Source organism: Zosterops lateralis (assembly GCF_965231275.1).
Source record: "Zosterops lateralis genome assembly, chromosome: 2".
NCBI classification, from domain to species: Eukaryota; Metazoa; Chordata; class Aves; order Passeriformes; family Zosteropidae; genus Zosterops; species Zosterops lateralis.
The window spans coordinates 11465509-11479795 of record NC_139763.1 but is presented as its reverse complement, the minus strand read 5'-3'; the positions used below and the strand labels follow the sequence as shown (position 1 = coordinate 11479795).

The following is a 14287-nucleotide window of genomic DNA, read 5'->3' as shown; positions in this document are numbered from 1 at the left end:
TTAACTGCACCCCCTAAGCTCCACCTCTCTGCCATCCACTGTCTGCTGGATGTGTCCTGCACGGGACTCAATCACACAGAAAGATGACCTCCTCTAGACTGACTACTGGCCAAGGCTGACTGAACCCAAGCAATCCTATTTTCTGAAATGGGCTTGAAAAGACATGAGTGAATAAGCAACCCTTAAAGAGAGGCCATATGGATAGTCTCACTGGATTGCAGTAGAAATCAAATGACTGCTGTGCGCACTAGGCGTGGGTCTTACTGGTGCAAACATGGAAAATAGCTGAATATGAATAAAACTTCCTAATAAATACATGGTTTAGTAGTTGCTATTACAAACGGTAATGGTAGCCAGGGGCAGTTCAGCCTCTCTAGGCAGAACTTCAGAAGGACAAGTCAAAATACACAAACCAAAGAGGATGAAGCTGGTCAGCCTTGGTCACTGGGAGTTGGAAGCTCACACTGCTGCACAAGAGAAGCCAGCCACAAGACCAGCACAGCAGCTGCTGCTGAAAGCTCAGAGGTGCCTTCCAGCATTCTCCCACCTTGTGTTAAGCAACTCTGACATTTCTTTCACGTAATCCATAGAGAACTGCCCCCCATCCTCTAACTTAAATGGAGAGCTGTCACCAGTGCACTGCAGCCTGCAAGGATGAGGGTGGTTTTCACCCTCTTGTCTTGCCTTGGTGAATTAGGATTGATAAACAACATTTCTGACTGCATGCTGCTACTGCAATTACTGTTCAGGGTGACACTAATGCACCTTGAGGACACTTCTACTGACAGGACATGACAAAGGAAGGCTGGAGGAGGGGGACACTAACAGTATGGCATGACAAGCCAAGTCCTCCTGGGCCATCATAGCAAAGGCTGGAGTCATTCTCAGCTTAAACACAAAATACCACTATTCAGAGCTAAGCTGGCTGACATTAAATGTTCACTCTCAGAAGATAATCTTAAAAAATTGAGCAAACTCAGACCACTTTATCATTCCTGTTCCTTCTGTTTCTCCCCCTGTGCAAAGGTCCTTAGCCTCCAAGACACTGAAACAACACAAATTCCCTTTTCAGTGATGCCCTGGAGTTATAATGAAGGATGAAAAATTTTGTAAGGGGGATGTAAAACAACAGTGTAAAACCAGCAAATCTGCTGCAGAAGAACTAATTTTGGAAAGAAAAGCAGCTGGAGCAGTTCTTGATTCTTTGAAGACTTTTCAGAAGGAAGTTAGAAGAATATAGGTGTGGTTCATAATGGTGTAAATACAAACTGGGGATGTCTGTCAGTTTCTGATCCTTCAAAGCTCACATATTGAGATTTTTACTACCCTTCCTATTTCAGCATTTATTTCTTCTCTATGTTCTTAACTTATATGATTCTTTTTTAGTTTAATCTATACCAACATTTACTTCCCACTGCCACTTCAACTAAATAGTAAACAACTAAGTCATTCAATATAGACAGCTTATTATGTAACATGAAGCAGCCATAACTTAAAGAAGAGTAAAAATCGCTCAACTTGAATAACTATTTCATTAACACTGATGAAATGCTACATTGTTTAAATAATAAAGAGTAGTCAGGAACATGCATCTGAGTATCTTAAAAGGAAAATCTCTGTTAGAAAGAACCACTAGTTGGAAATTTTTTTATACATACATAATTTCAAACAAGCATTTAACAAGTATCTTTATTACTAGCTATGTTTTAGCAAATGAGCGCCAAGAGAATTTGAGAATGCTTTCTTCACAGGCAGATTATTGTAATAATTTCTTCCTGTAGATTCTTCTTGCTGTCTCTGATGCAGTCCCAATTGAAGAGATTGCAGGACTGCGCACAGCACATTGTTGCCTTTTTTTATCAGTACCAAACAATGCTCCCAATAATTAAGCGTCATGTTTATTAATACCCACACCTCTAAAGATAGAAAAATGAACCAATAAGTCCCATTTGAAATTCACCTATTTTAGCAAAATATAATGCAACAATTTGTAGGTGTGTAAATTGGATATTGTGTCTTGGAGGGGTGTCTCTTGCATCTCAAAGGCAGGTGAGAAATGTTATCTCATCCCAGGGTGCACCTTCCTCATTCACTTTAAAAAATCAAGCCTTCAGTAATTTGCAAGAATTTAAATTAGACATAAGCATCCTGCAACAAATTACGATATACTGGCATGTATAGAGAGCTACATCACATAGCAGAATTATTCCATACTGGGTAAGTGTAGGAGTTGGAAAATGGAAATGAAAACTCTTGACAGCGTTGAAGTACTTGGTCTCACGTTTTTATATTTACTTGCTTGCCAAATCCATGCTTTCTACCAGATTTTTAAAAAGGCATACATACTAAGCTCTTTACTAGCTTCTTTATATGAATTAGAAACAAAATTTGGATCCTAATGGGGGGGAGAATAATAGGATCTAATGAGTATGCAATACAAAATCGACTTTAATAACATCTTCTCAGATAATATATTACTGAACAGTCTGAAAAGACTTCAAACATCCCATTATTACCATTGTGACCTGAGGCAAAGCAAAGCAGTGAAAATACATCAAGGGTTCTGCTCAAGACTAAACGGGTTATACTTGTATTATGCAGTTTGTGTGAGAGTTAGGCAATGGTGATTACACCCAGTTCAAAACTAAAACAAATCAGCAGGCTATTTGGTAGTACATTCATCAAAGCTTCACCCATGTGGCAGTACACAAAGAGTCACCTTGTCTAGTCTCTTTTGTACACATCTATGAACACCTCAGTTTACTCATAAAAACACATATTATGCATACTTTGCTAAAGTCAGTGTTGCTTTCACATTAGTGACTGTTTGGTCTCAAGTCTAAAAGAAATAGAATCATCCAGACAAAGGACTGCTTTTTGGACATTTCAGGCTCCTGAAAAGGAAAATAGCAGGAGAAAAAGAAAGTTCACAAGCAAGTAAGAAAAAAAATCTGCCTGAACATGTTCCTTCTTTATGCAGTAAAAAATAAGGCTACCTTAAACTCCTGACATTTGGGTGATACTCACAGTGATAAAACTCAGTTAAACTAAATGCAAACTGACTTCAGCGGTCACACATCTTCTGAACTGCTGACCTGAATCTATCAAGACGCTTTTCTCCCTTGTTACCTTTTCACTTCTTGGTATTTAAGAATATTTTGGCTGAAATGGGGCACTAGCAGAAGAAAAGCAGTTGCAACAGGACTCCAGGTCTGACCAACAACAGTATCAGCGATACCACACAATCTGTGGATCAAAGGCGGCTGTGGAGTCAGAGTGCAGTTCAATTAACAGGCAAGACCTTCCTGTATTAAAGGGATGTCTTCATGTGCAATTACCATTTGTCCTGAAACTTCTAAACCACTCACTTTAAGAGCAGAAATATGAAGGAGACACATGGGGCAATACGTTATAATTAAATGTCAAGTCGCTGCTTGTCTGCTTTTGCATTTGTTTAGCCTTAACTTACACATTTTATATCTCTTTTTGGCATACAAAGCTGCATTCTGGTTAATTTTTAAACCAACTGCTGCCACACTGCTAATACTATAAGGAAAAAATCTTCACACTGTGTCGTTTCATTTTATATCACTTTTCTAAAATATTTTTAGCATGTCTTGAACTGCAGAGCACCATAGAGATACCTGAGTTTGCTTGAAATAGATTACACTGGCATAATTAGACTGTTTTCAGCAGCTAAACTAGAGTTTAGCAGGTGATAATTTAAGCTATTTTTCACCATGGCAAATAAGCTTGCACAGAATGCTAGATCTGACAGTCCTAGTGCTCAAGCTGGTTTACGTACATGTGCTGTACAGACATAACCCCCTCCATGAATGCAGCATATTTACTGATATTTCTTTCAGCAAAATAGCTTAATTTTTATTATACCCTCTATTATTTATTAACACAACCATTAAAATCAAAGAGTTAGCTATTAAATGGCCTGCCAAGCAGCCTACACTAGAGCATAGATTAACCTATTTTATCTTGTAGATGTGCTTCTGTTAATAAATTCCAAAGCTGCTAAAAAATGAAAAAAACCCAACCCTCCACCAGAGAGGCACATCTGAAGTCATAATAAGCATGCAATTTGGGTATTCAAAATGACATCATGACAGCTGCTCTGCCTTCTAAGTATTGAAAGTGCTTTAAAAATAAAGCAGTGGTAACACAGTTTGGCAAATTGCTTCAATTGGCTTCCCACCATCCAAAAGTCAACATTAACAGCAGCTTGGTTTGATTTTTTTCATGAGCCTTTTGTAAAGTAGATTAGACAGTGAAAAGATTCAGGATTATTTTTTTCTAACTTCTGTTCCAGTCTTTCAGTAAAGAGATTGTAACAATACACCCAAATTACTTTATAAATCCAGCGTACATTCCAGACGTGCTAAATGAAATACATTTCTTTTCTACTTCATGTTTGAGATGTGTGCCTTATGTATTTCCCTTGCAGAAAATTTTAACCTTGGTAAAAGCTCTACCTCTTTCTTTCACTTAATTTTGGTTTGCTTCCTCTGGAAATCTTTGCCTTAGCAAATCATTCAACTGAAAAAAAAAAAAAATATAAAAGCACCAAACATCTGGTAGAGATGTCTTACCTAATGACTGGTAAAGCTCAGTCATCTTGGGATGATCCCAGCAGGTCGTTTGCGTCTCATGGCTACAACACAAAACATGAAAGTTAGTAAAGTAGAATTTCTCTTTCCATCTCACAGCAGTGATGCAGGCTGTACATCAGAGCACGGTGCCAGATCTGTGCCTGCAGCCTGGGCTGCTCCAACGGGGGGCTCAGCAGGGCCAGCACTGTCTTCTTTAAATGAGAGGCATTAACCTGGAGTGCTTTCTTCAGGCAAGGGCTCATGAAATAAAATTAAAAGGAGTGTTAATACTAGTAAGACAGCAAGTATGTCAGTGTTTTGAGGAATTTGCAAGCAATTCTTAAGAACTCATTGCTTTGTACAGGTGATTCTCCAGTCACTCCAAACTAGAAGACAGACTTTTGAAAGGGTTTAGTTCTTAAAGAGTTTCTGGAAACTCTGAGCAGACACCGAGATCCATATTTGACTTCTTTTCCCCCACATGTTCTCTCAACCCTTTCCCACATGGTAAGTAAGAACTATCCAATACAGCTGGTCCAATCCTTCCTTCCAGTCCAGACACCTGTGCTAAATCCCTGTGCAACAGCCCTCTGATCCACCACCAGCTTATGCCACTTCTCAGGCCAATGTTGCACCCTGCAGTGACAGTCTCTTCTATCAAAGACTCTTGGCTGCTCTGCCTGTTCCCTGGGACTCCCAGGCCCTTTCCCTCGCCCTGGAGGTCCCTGTGCAGTGTCAGGCAGCAGAGCTGTTGGGAAGCCAGGGAAAAGCTGAAGAGGGGTTATGAAACGCTGCAGTATGACCAGAATGTAAATTGGAGAGTCTCTGCACTGAGGCCAGCAGCCTCCAGCTCTGGAACACAACGTGTTGCCAAAGGACAGGCAGCGCAAGAAAGTCAACAGAATGAAGTAGTAGCAACCCATGTCTCCTAAAGTTATACTTTTTATGAGTTTGTTTTTTAATGACAGCACAGCTAACATGATTATGTTTCCATTAACACAGAAGGCTTGAAAGAAAATTCTCCTTATCTGTGCTGTAGCCACTAAAGTCCCGTTTGCAGAGAATTCAGCTGCATTAAGAGACGACCGTGAGGCTCCATTAAAAAAAAGAAAAAAAAAAAAGGAACAGGGATGTAAGCATACCATTGCTAGCAAATACATTTGCCATTTCTGTACTTAAAAGCAGACGTGCAGGTTTAAACATGCACATATCACTCTGGAGAACATATATAGAAGAGCGGGACCTGATCCACAGCACTGCGGAGCTCCTGGAGCACACACCTTCCAGCTCCAGGAGACCAAACCACCACCCAGCAGCACCTGTGCCCCCACTGTGCCCTGGAACATTGACACAACAAGGTTGTTTCAGAGAACAAATGGCCCTTGAGTTCTCATTTTGAGGCACTGATGTTCCCAAGTGCACATTTACCCTTTATAGGCTACCAGGAGGTAAAACTTCCTATGTATCACTTCAACATCACCTCTACTCAAGGAAAAAGAAAGTTGTGCCAGCTTTTCTTGGTATGATTTAATTTTAGCCTTAAAAGACAGGCTATTTATTTGATTCCTGTGAATATTTTACTGCCCCAGTAACCTCTATATATTCAGCAGCTTACTATATATATTTTCAGGTTTTGTTCTGTAACTGCAAGAAAGAATGAAAGGGATCACAAGCACTAAGCATAAGAAGAAAATCTCAGCTGTAGAGATGCCCTAGTTGAGCACAGGGTTTTAAACAAGCCCTGTCCCAACAATCTCAGCATTCCCACCCCTTCTCAATTCCTGCAGTGGCCAAAGGCTGTGAACATGGGAAAAGGACACCACAAGAGCAAAAGCAGTCTTGTTCTTTGCTCCATAAAACAATGAGTCCTGCAAAGGGAGGTCAGTGCAATTGTATTCAGAAATCTCAGCCTGCTCTGGGTTTTGGTTGGTTGGTTGTTTTTTTATTCTCAGAAACTGGGTAACTTCAAGAGAAAACCTGAGGATCTGATCCACCTGCATTTGAGCTCCTGCATTTCCCATCCTGCTCGGTACGGGCAGGTTCTGCAGGGAGAATGTAACACCAGAACCTTCTGCCACACCCAGGCATAAAGTATTTTTTTGAAGAAAAACAGAAACAGCTTCATTCCTAAAAACTCAACTGCGACAAGCCTCTATAACTGACTGATATAACAGTACTCCAAAGGAAATGAAGATCATTCTTTCAAAAAGTGTGTTTCATTCAGAAAGTGCATTAATGGCAGAAAACCCTGTAGCCAGAAATGTCAGGATCCAGGTGAACAGCTGCAGACCCAAACAAACATTCATGCCCACAGACCTGGGGCTGCAGTTTGCTTGCACTCAACATCAGTCCCAGATCAACAGCTCCCCAGGCATGAGCTTGGCCACCCTGGCTTGCCTCCCCACAGGCAGACTGCTCCACAAGTGGGGTATATTTGAACAGGAACTGTACCATGGTTTGTACACTGAATCACGTAGCAAAAATGAGAAAAAGAATTGATGTGAACAGTTACCAGAAGCCTCCGAAAATAACCTGCCTTTCTGTATGAAATTAATTTGGTAGCCCCAAATTGTTCTATGGACAAACTAAAACATTTCAGACTCCATACCTGTCAACCTGGAAGCCTCCAAAGAAACTGATTCCCCATAAAAACATTTAAAAGCATCAGATATCTGGTAAAGGTGAGTATAGATAGGATTATGGACATACGTCATGCTTTTGTGGGATAGAAAAACAAAAGGATCATCTTAGTGTGAGAAACTAGTACCAAAAATCAAAGTTATACCAATGAGTAATTTACTGAATTTTTTATTTTTATTTTTTATTGTAAGGCAAAACCACGTATCACTGCATTTAGTGCACACGGTTTAAGCTTATGGCATTTACATATGCTGAAAATACACAACTGCTTTTGTAAGACCTTGTAAATAAAACTGTCCTTGCCAAAGAAACACTGGACTCCAACTGGTTTCAGATATTTTTAATACCAATAACTCCAAACCTCTACTCAGTGTGGTATTCTTTCATGGTGTAAGATTAATTATCATGGGAAATGCACATTTTGTAAAGAATTATTTCATTTGCTTCATGTACAAGTGACAAAGACTGAATTTGCAGGGCAGGTACATTTCTCCTTTTGCTTTAATTTTAAACTTCATTGCAATTTAGAGGAAATATTCCTTTCCTAAGACTATAAAAGTCAAGCCAGTAGAGCCCCTAACTCTTGCCCCACCAGCTCCCCAGCAGTGAGCATCCATGGGGCAGAGTGCCTTGTACCTGCTGGATCCCATCCTTGGCAGGGACCAGGATGGTACCAGCCCCAGCAATGGGCTGGCCAGCCCTCAGCACCCCTCTGTGCTCCTGCAGGGAAAAGCAAAGGCTTGGAAGGGAGCTGTAGAGGTTGAGTGGCCGTACGGAGCCAGGGCAGACTTTGCTGGTACTTTACATGCAGAACACAAGAAGGCTGCAGATATTTTGCTCTAGCTAAAAGGCGCTCGCCTCTCAACGTCTTCAGCTCAGAAAATTATCAACTATTCCGCACACAAGGGCAGCTCCAGGAAAGGTTAGATTCCATCAAGGCTATTCTTCGTAAGCCTCTTTGCCATTTTCAAAGGCCATTTAATTGTGAGCTCTGGGGCTGGACCGGTGGGGGAGGATTTGTGTGTATGCCCTTATTGTGAGCACCGTCTGAAGTGAAATGCCAGCTCAGCAGTTTCAGGCAGCCTCAACCACACTTGGGAATGCTGTAGCATCCTTAATAGATCTGCAGCAAAGTGTTTGCCAGAGTTTCAAACTCTGGTGAACAAGGCCCTTTACAGCCTGCAAGTCAGAAAGACATCAAAAGTGTAGTCTGAGTCCTCTTGACTAGCAGCAGCTGAAGCAGAGTGAGAGTATGTGCAGAAATAAGTACTCAAAATGCTTTTCCAACAAACCACCAACATAAAAAGACACTGGCACACACAGCCAGCAGTTTTGCAATATTGCACATGCTCGGAGGATGTATTTTTTAATTTGGCTCTACATTTAGGTCAACTAAATTGATCACTAGCTTTTATACGACAGGCATTCTGAAACAAAAATATAAGTGCACTCACTTGGCTTATTTTCCGCTTTCTCACCTGACCTGAGCTGCAGAAGTGGAAAGGAAATTAAAACCAGGCCTGAAAGAAGATGAGCAGCAATGGCTAGTGGTGACACCTTGGCATGGGTGTGACTGGCACACTAAACACCCCAATAATTCAGTGGGATGAAAGCATAGTCTTCACTTGATATGTCCCATGGGAACCACAGGACTACTTCATTAAAGGATGATTATATTATACTAGCAAAGATAATTTTTATGTAGGGAATTCTGTCACACTATGCCTGTGTGAACTGCTCTGCTCCTGCCAACAGCAGAGAGATTTGTCTCTCATCACTGTCAGCAGAGCCAACAACACACAGGATTGGAAACCTGAAATCAAGAGATGATATCCTAACAGACACACTGGCTGAATTACAATTCCCTTGTTATGACTTGATCAATTTGGACAAAATACAGTCATTTTTTTCTTCATTCTTTTAATATTACTTCTTAGCAACACCAGCAGCAGGAGGAATTGAAAGCAATGCTCCCCCACACCCAAATTCTTGCACAAATCCCCCCCCCAACATTCCTGCACCAGCCATGCCGTAACATTCACAAATCTTTTAACTGTTTTTGATTGCATTCCTTCTCCCTCACACCTTAAAAAAAAAAAAAAAAGTCCTCTGTATTCACTGCTCAGCTCCAGAGAAGAATTTTAGGTTGCAACTGCAGAATCCTTTTTGCAACTGCAGAATCCTTTTTAAACTCTTAGAGCTCACTTCATTGGTGATACCAGAGCCAGTTCTGCTGCACTTCTCCCCACACCCTTCATTAGAAAATGCGACATGAACAACATGTGCAAATGCACAGATGTGCATAGAATAAAAAATTCTATCATGTAGCAATAGTTACATATACTTACAAAAAAGTGCCAAAATTATAGGGGCGTTGTACAAAGCTCTGAACTCATCCCTTTTCAAACAAAATGATTTACAATACTTCTCACCTTCTGGCTTTACAATGAACCAAACGTTACTCCAACCACCTTATGACTGTTGTCAAAAAGCCAAAATAAACATGATAGCTGTTTGGATTTTACTAAACTAACCTAAATGCAACTGAAAGAGCTTTTATGAATAGACACTACCTCTCATTTAAAAGGAAAATGTTTTCAACAGAAGATGACAGTGATTGCAGAGAAAGACTTAATATTTCTATTTTTACAGTGCTTCATTAATTCCTAAGCTAAAACAAGTTAGTGCTATGGAAAGTATTAGCAATGTAAAAAGGTGACACTCCTTTGTGCTTCACAAAGAACTACTGTTTTCATCTGTAAATCTAGAGACTACTGATCTGTGCAGAGATTACTCCTCTTTAAGCCAAGGATCAGCGTCTCTTCAGCAGGAATTTGACTTTAGCCTGCTTTATTGGCTTTTGCCAGATTTATCAGACTGCTGAAGGCAGGCACCGATACATATTAAAGTTTCTTGCCGATACTGGAAATGAAAAATAGGAGAAGGGCCAAATATCAGCTGTCAAGTACTGAACAGTAACCCTTTTTTTTCTCCCCTTGATGTTAAACATTTATTTTGTCTGCTCTGCCAGGGGAAAAGATTCCCGCTCAGTGGCTTGGTTTGGGTGAGCCTTTCCTCCCCCGGCTTGTCACTCTCGGCTGATCTATTCGCTCTCCAAAGCCTCTCCTCTCCACTTCTGCCAAAGCAATTTCACTGCAGGGTCTTGTCAAACCCGGGCTCAGACAAGCGATGGCCTTGAACAATTCCTTAGTGCTAAAAAGGTCAAAGATCCCCGATACAACCGGGTTCCTCGCCTCCTCAGCTCTGCACACACCACCCCTCTGCCCAACTCCGGTGCAAGGCACCTCCGCTGTCCCAGGCTGCGAGATGTTTTACAGCACCTATTATAAGGCAATATAAGGCGCCATACAGCAACAAGAAATACAGCACTCGCAGCGCAACTGCCCGGAGGGAATCCCCTCCCGGCCTCTCCTGCCTACGAACTTGAAAGATTACTTCTAAGCGTGAAATTACTGGGGGGGGAGAAGCCTTACACCCCCGAGCACGTTTGTTTTCAGGAACCCCGCTGAAGTTCACGGCAGCCCCGAGGTGCCCCACAGGCGATGTGCGGGGCAGGTGAGGCTGCCCCCAAAAACCTGCCGAGGGACCAGGCGAGCGCCGCGCATCCCACACCATGGGCACTGCCGCGACTGCCCGGCTCGGCTGCTGCCCTCGGCAGCCCGCACGGGCACCGGCACCGGCACAGAGACAGGTACAGGTACGGGTACAGGTACAGGTATAGCTACAGGCACCGGCACGGGCACAGGCAAGGCACGGACACAGGTACAGCTACAGGCACAGGTAGTGCCACGCGTGCGTGCCGCTCACACCGCCATCTCCTACGTGTGCCAACGGGGCGCATCCAGCGCCTAACTACGGCCTCGGGAGCGGGGAAAAGGCGCCGAACCAAACGCCTTTCAAGTTCTCAGAAGGAACCCGGCGGCGGCAAGTTGCGATTTCCCGTGTCAGGATGCCAGGCTCGCCGCCCGCCCGGCACGGACGCTCAGCCCCCGCTCGCCCCCGGCGCGGAGCGCGGGCTGTCCCCGGGCCGCGCCCCCGCCCGCCCCGCCGGCACCTGCCGCCCGCGCCCCGCGCCCCTTACCCCCGGAGCTGCTCCCTCATGGCGGCGGCTGCTCGGCGGCGCCGCGGAGACAGAAACAGCGCGTCCGCCCAGCCCCGCCGCTCAGCGCCACTGCGGCCGCCCCGCCGGCAAGGAAGGACGGCGGCAGCGAGGGAGGGATGGAGGGAAAGGGAGAGAGAGGGAGGGAAAGGGAGGGAGGGAGAGAGAGGAGGCGGCGCCGCCCCGCCCCGCCCCGCTCCCGCCCGGCGGCGGTGCCGGCCCTGCGCGCCCTCAGCCCCGGTCCTCCCCCTCAGCCCGGCCGCGGGGCGGCTGAGGGCACCTCGCCCCTCCCTGGCTCCCCGGGGCTCTGCAGCCACTCTGGAGGGAGCCCGTGGGGCTGCCTTTGACTTCTTTTTTATTTTTTGGGGTGTTCTTTGCCCTGGCGCTGGCCGGCCGGAGAGAGGGGTGTGCTGAGAGGCGGCAGATCAGTTCGCCTTCAGCGGACTCGGGAAGAAAACTTAGCTAAAATATTATGCACCGAATCCAGGCAGATTTGAAATGGGTCTTAACCTGCACCTTTTTTTTTTTTTTTTTTTTTTTTTTTTTTTTTTTTTTTTTTTTTTTTCCAGCGTTTAATGTTGGTGCTTAAAATGCCGAGTGGTTTATTTGTGACTGCAATCAGGTAATTTCATTTCCAAGGGCTCGCCCTGGCCCCGCAGGGAAGGAAGGGTGAGCTTCACCCCTGGACCTGTCAGTGCAGAAGAAACAGTTCTGCTCACGCCGAGTTAGGGTTGCAATGTTTCCTTGCATTAATTCCTACGCAATAGGCATTGCAGAAAGAAAAGCCAACAATCTCCTTCTAGTGAGAAAAACAAGCACAGGCACTTCAGCGTGGCTGAAATGCATGTTGTACATCTATGTCCTTTATTCATTAAAACAAGGCTCCCAGTCCTTCCCGTAACCAAGTAGTTTTTCAAACCTTACATATTATGATTTTCTGATAATGCCACCCCAAAAACAATATCTTTCAAGTCAGATTCATAGAATGCTTTTGGTTGGAAGGAACTTTAAATAGTATCTAGTTCCACCTTCCCTGCCACTAGACCAGGTTGCTCAGGGCCCCATCCAGCCTGGAACACTTCCAGGGATGAGGCATCTCCAGCTTCTCTGGGCAACCTGTTCCAGTGCCTCACCACCCTCACAGAAAAGGATTTCTTCCTCATATCAAACCTAAATCTATTCTCTACCTTTCAAGTGTACAAAAGAATCTCCCTGTTTTTACACTGGGAAGATGCACACCTAGAAGCGTGGAAAATTCATCCCATCCCTGTTACATGGATGTCAGTAGACATTGGAGGGTGTTAGCCTAAGCACCAGGAAATTTAGGACTCCCCTTATAAGGCTCCAGGTAGTTGGATTACCAGATTTTAAGAAAAATTCAACAAGCAGTTTAAGGAAAGCCCATAGGTTGTTTTGGGTTTTTTTTCCTATCAGCATTAATGTGAGAGATGGTCAAGGTTCAACCCTCCCAGGCCCACTAATGTAAATATAAAAATTATTGGAATTAAATGCTAAATTCTCATAGTTTCTAGATGATTTAGGTTGTTTTAACAGATCTAACTCACAGTTTTCAGTAACCTTGTATCCGTAATACTACCCCAATATGGAAAGAAAACAGAGGAATAATTTTTGTGTGAACATAAATCGCCATGTTAAAACTCATTAGACTGTGAATTTTCCTTTTAATTCAGTGGACCTGGTGTTAGATCAATTGCTCTATCTGTATCTTAGTTTTGACATGAAAAACTGGCTGAAGGCTGTCAGTTGTGTTATATCAGCAGTCTCACGTTTTTGCATTTTTTAGCCGAGTTTTAAGAAGTGACAAAACTCTCTTTAAGTCTTTAAAACAGGGTGATTTTCATTCTAGTTGGGAGGAACCTCAGGGTTCAGTACAGGGAGAGAGCAGCTGCTCGTGTCATACAAAGGGACGGGTAGCCAGAGGCCAGACGTTTCACAGCAAAAGTGGTTTGTTTTCCTTCACAAGTATCTAGCACTGATTCCCTGATACACATTCCTGCAATTTTCACTCTTTCTGGAGCTTCCTGGCCTGCCTTAACAGAAGCTTGATGCTGCTATTATCATGCTGGTCTTCTTTCCCATACAATAGTGCCAAGTAATAGGAATTTAAAAACCAGTCTGAATTTCTCATACTTTGCATAATCTTCTTTCTCCTTGAGTTACAAATAAAGCATTGTATTCAATTAGACTCACAGCAGGTGAAAACCCCAATTAGTGAATCCATTTTCTTGGCTCTTTTTCCCTACCTTACACCCACACAACACTTTTTTTTTTTTTAACAATAAAGGGTAACTCTGAGTCATTCTCCAATTGAAAAGCAAATTAACCCTTTGATCTCCCAAATCAAACTATTACTCACTCAAGAACATCCAGGGTGAAACAAGAATGTTGAAGGATTAAGACATTAAGGCCTATTGACTTTATAAATTGATTTTTTAAAAAAATCTTTTAATGTAGTTTTGATTGTTGTCTCCAAATTCACAAAAGCTTTTAGCTATTTTGATTGACCCGAAAATTATATTTTTGCTGTATAATGTGCACAAGTAATACCACTCTTACTCCAAATTACTTTTAAACTATCCATAATTTATTACATAAATATATTTTTTGCAGTGTAAATGGTGACTGTATTTGGCATTTGTAACTGAAGCAAATTTTTATGCCATACTTAATTTTAAGCCATTTATTTGATAAAAGATAGTCACCTCCCTACAAAAAATAAGACAGGATTATAGAGTAAGCACAGTTTTAATTCCCTACTCAGTCAATTTATGCACCGATATAGAGACCTTAATCAGAAGAAGAGCAGTGTTTATTTCTCCTATACTGTTGTTTTGTCCTGGACTGCATCTAATCAATGTATCTGTGTCTTCAACATTTAATAACACCTGGTGCTTAAAGAAAAATC

The 14287-nt window shown here is 42.7% G+C and overlaps 1 protein-coding gene across 12 annotated transcripts in view; it reads right to left on the bottom strand.

The window, feature by feature from the left end:
- Window positions 1-14287, bottom strand: part of DMD (dystrophin) — a gene marked incomplete at its 5' end in the record, with an annotated part of 1168120 nt that overhangs the window by 73262 nt on the left and 1080571 nt on the right. For 9 of the 12 annotated variants that reach the window (XM_083855614.1, XM_083855615.1, XM_083855618.1 and 6 more), the window contains one exon: window positions 4602-4663. In XM_083855614.1, the coding sequence (XP_083711740.1) occupies window positions 4602-4663 (62 nt within the window). Of the gene's footprint in view, window positions 1-1705; window positions 2895-4601; window positions 4664-11343; window positions 11434-14287 lie in introns of those variants that run through there. The other 3 variants (XM_083855623.1, XM_083855613.1, XM_083855622.1) reach the window with 2 other exon arrangements.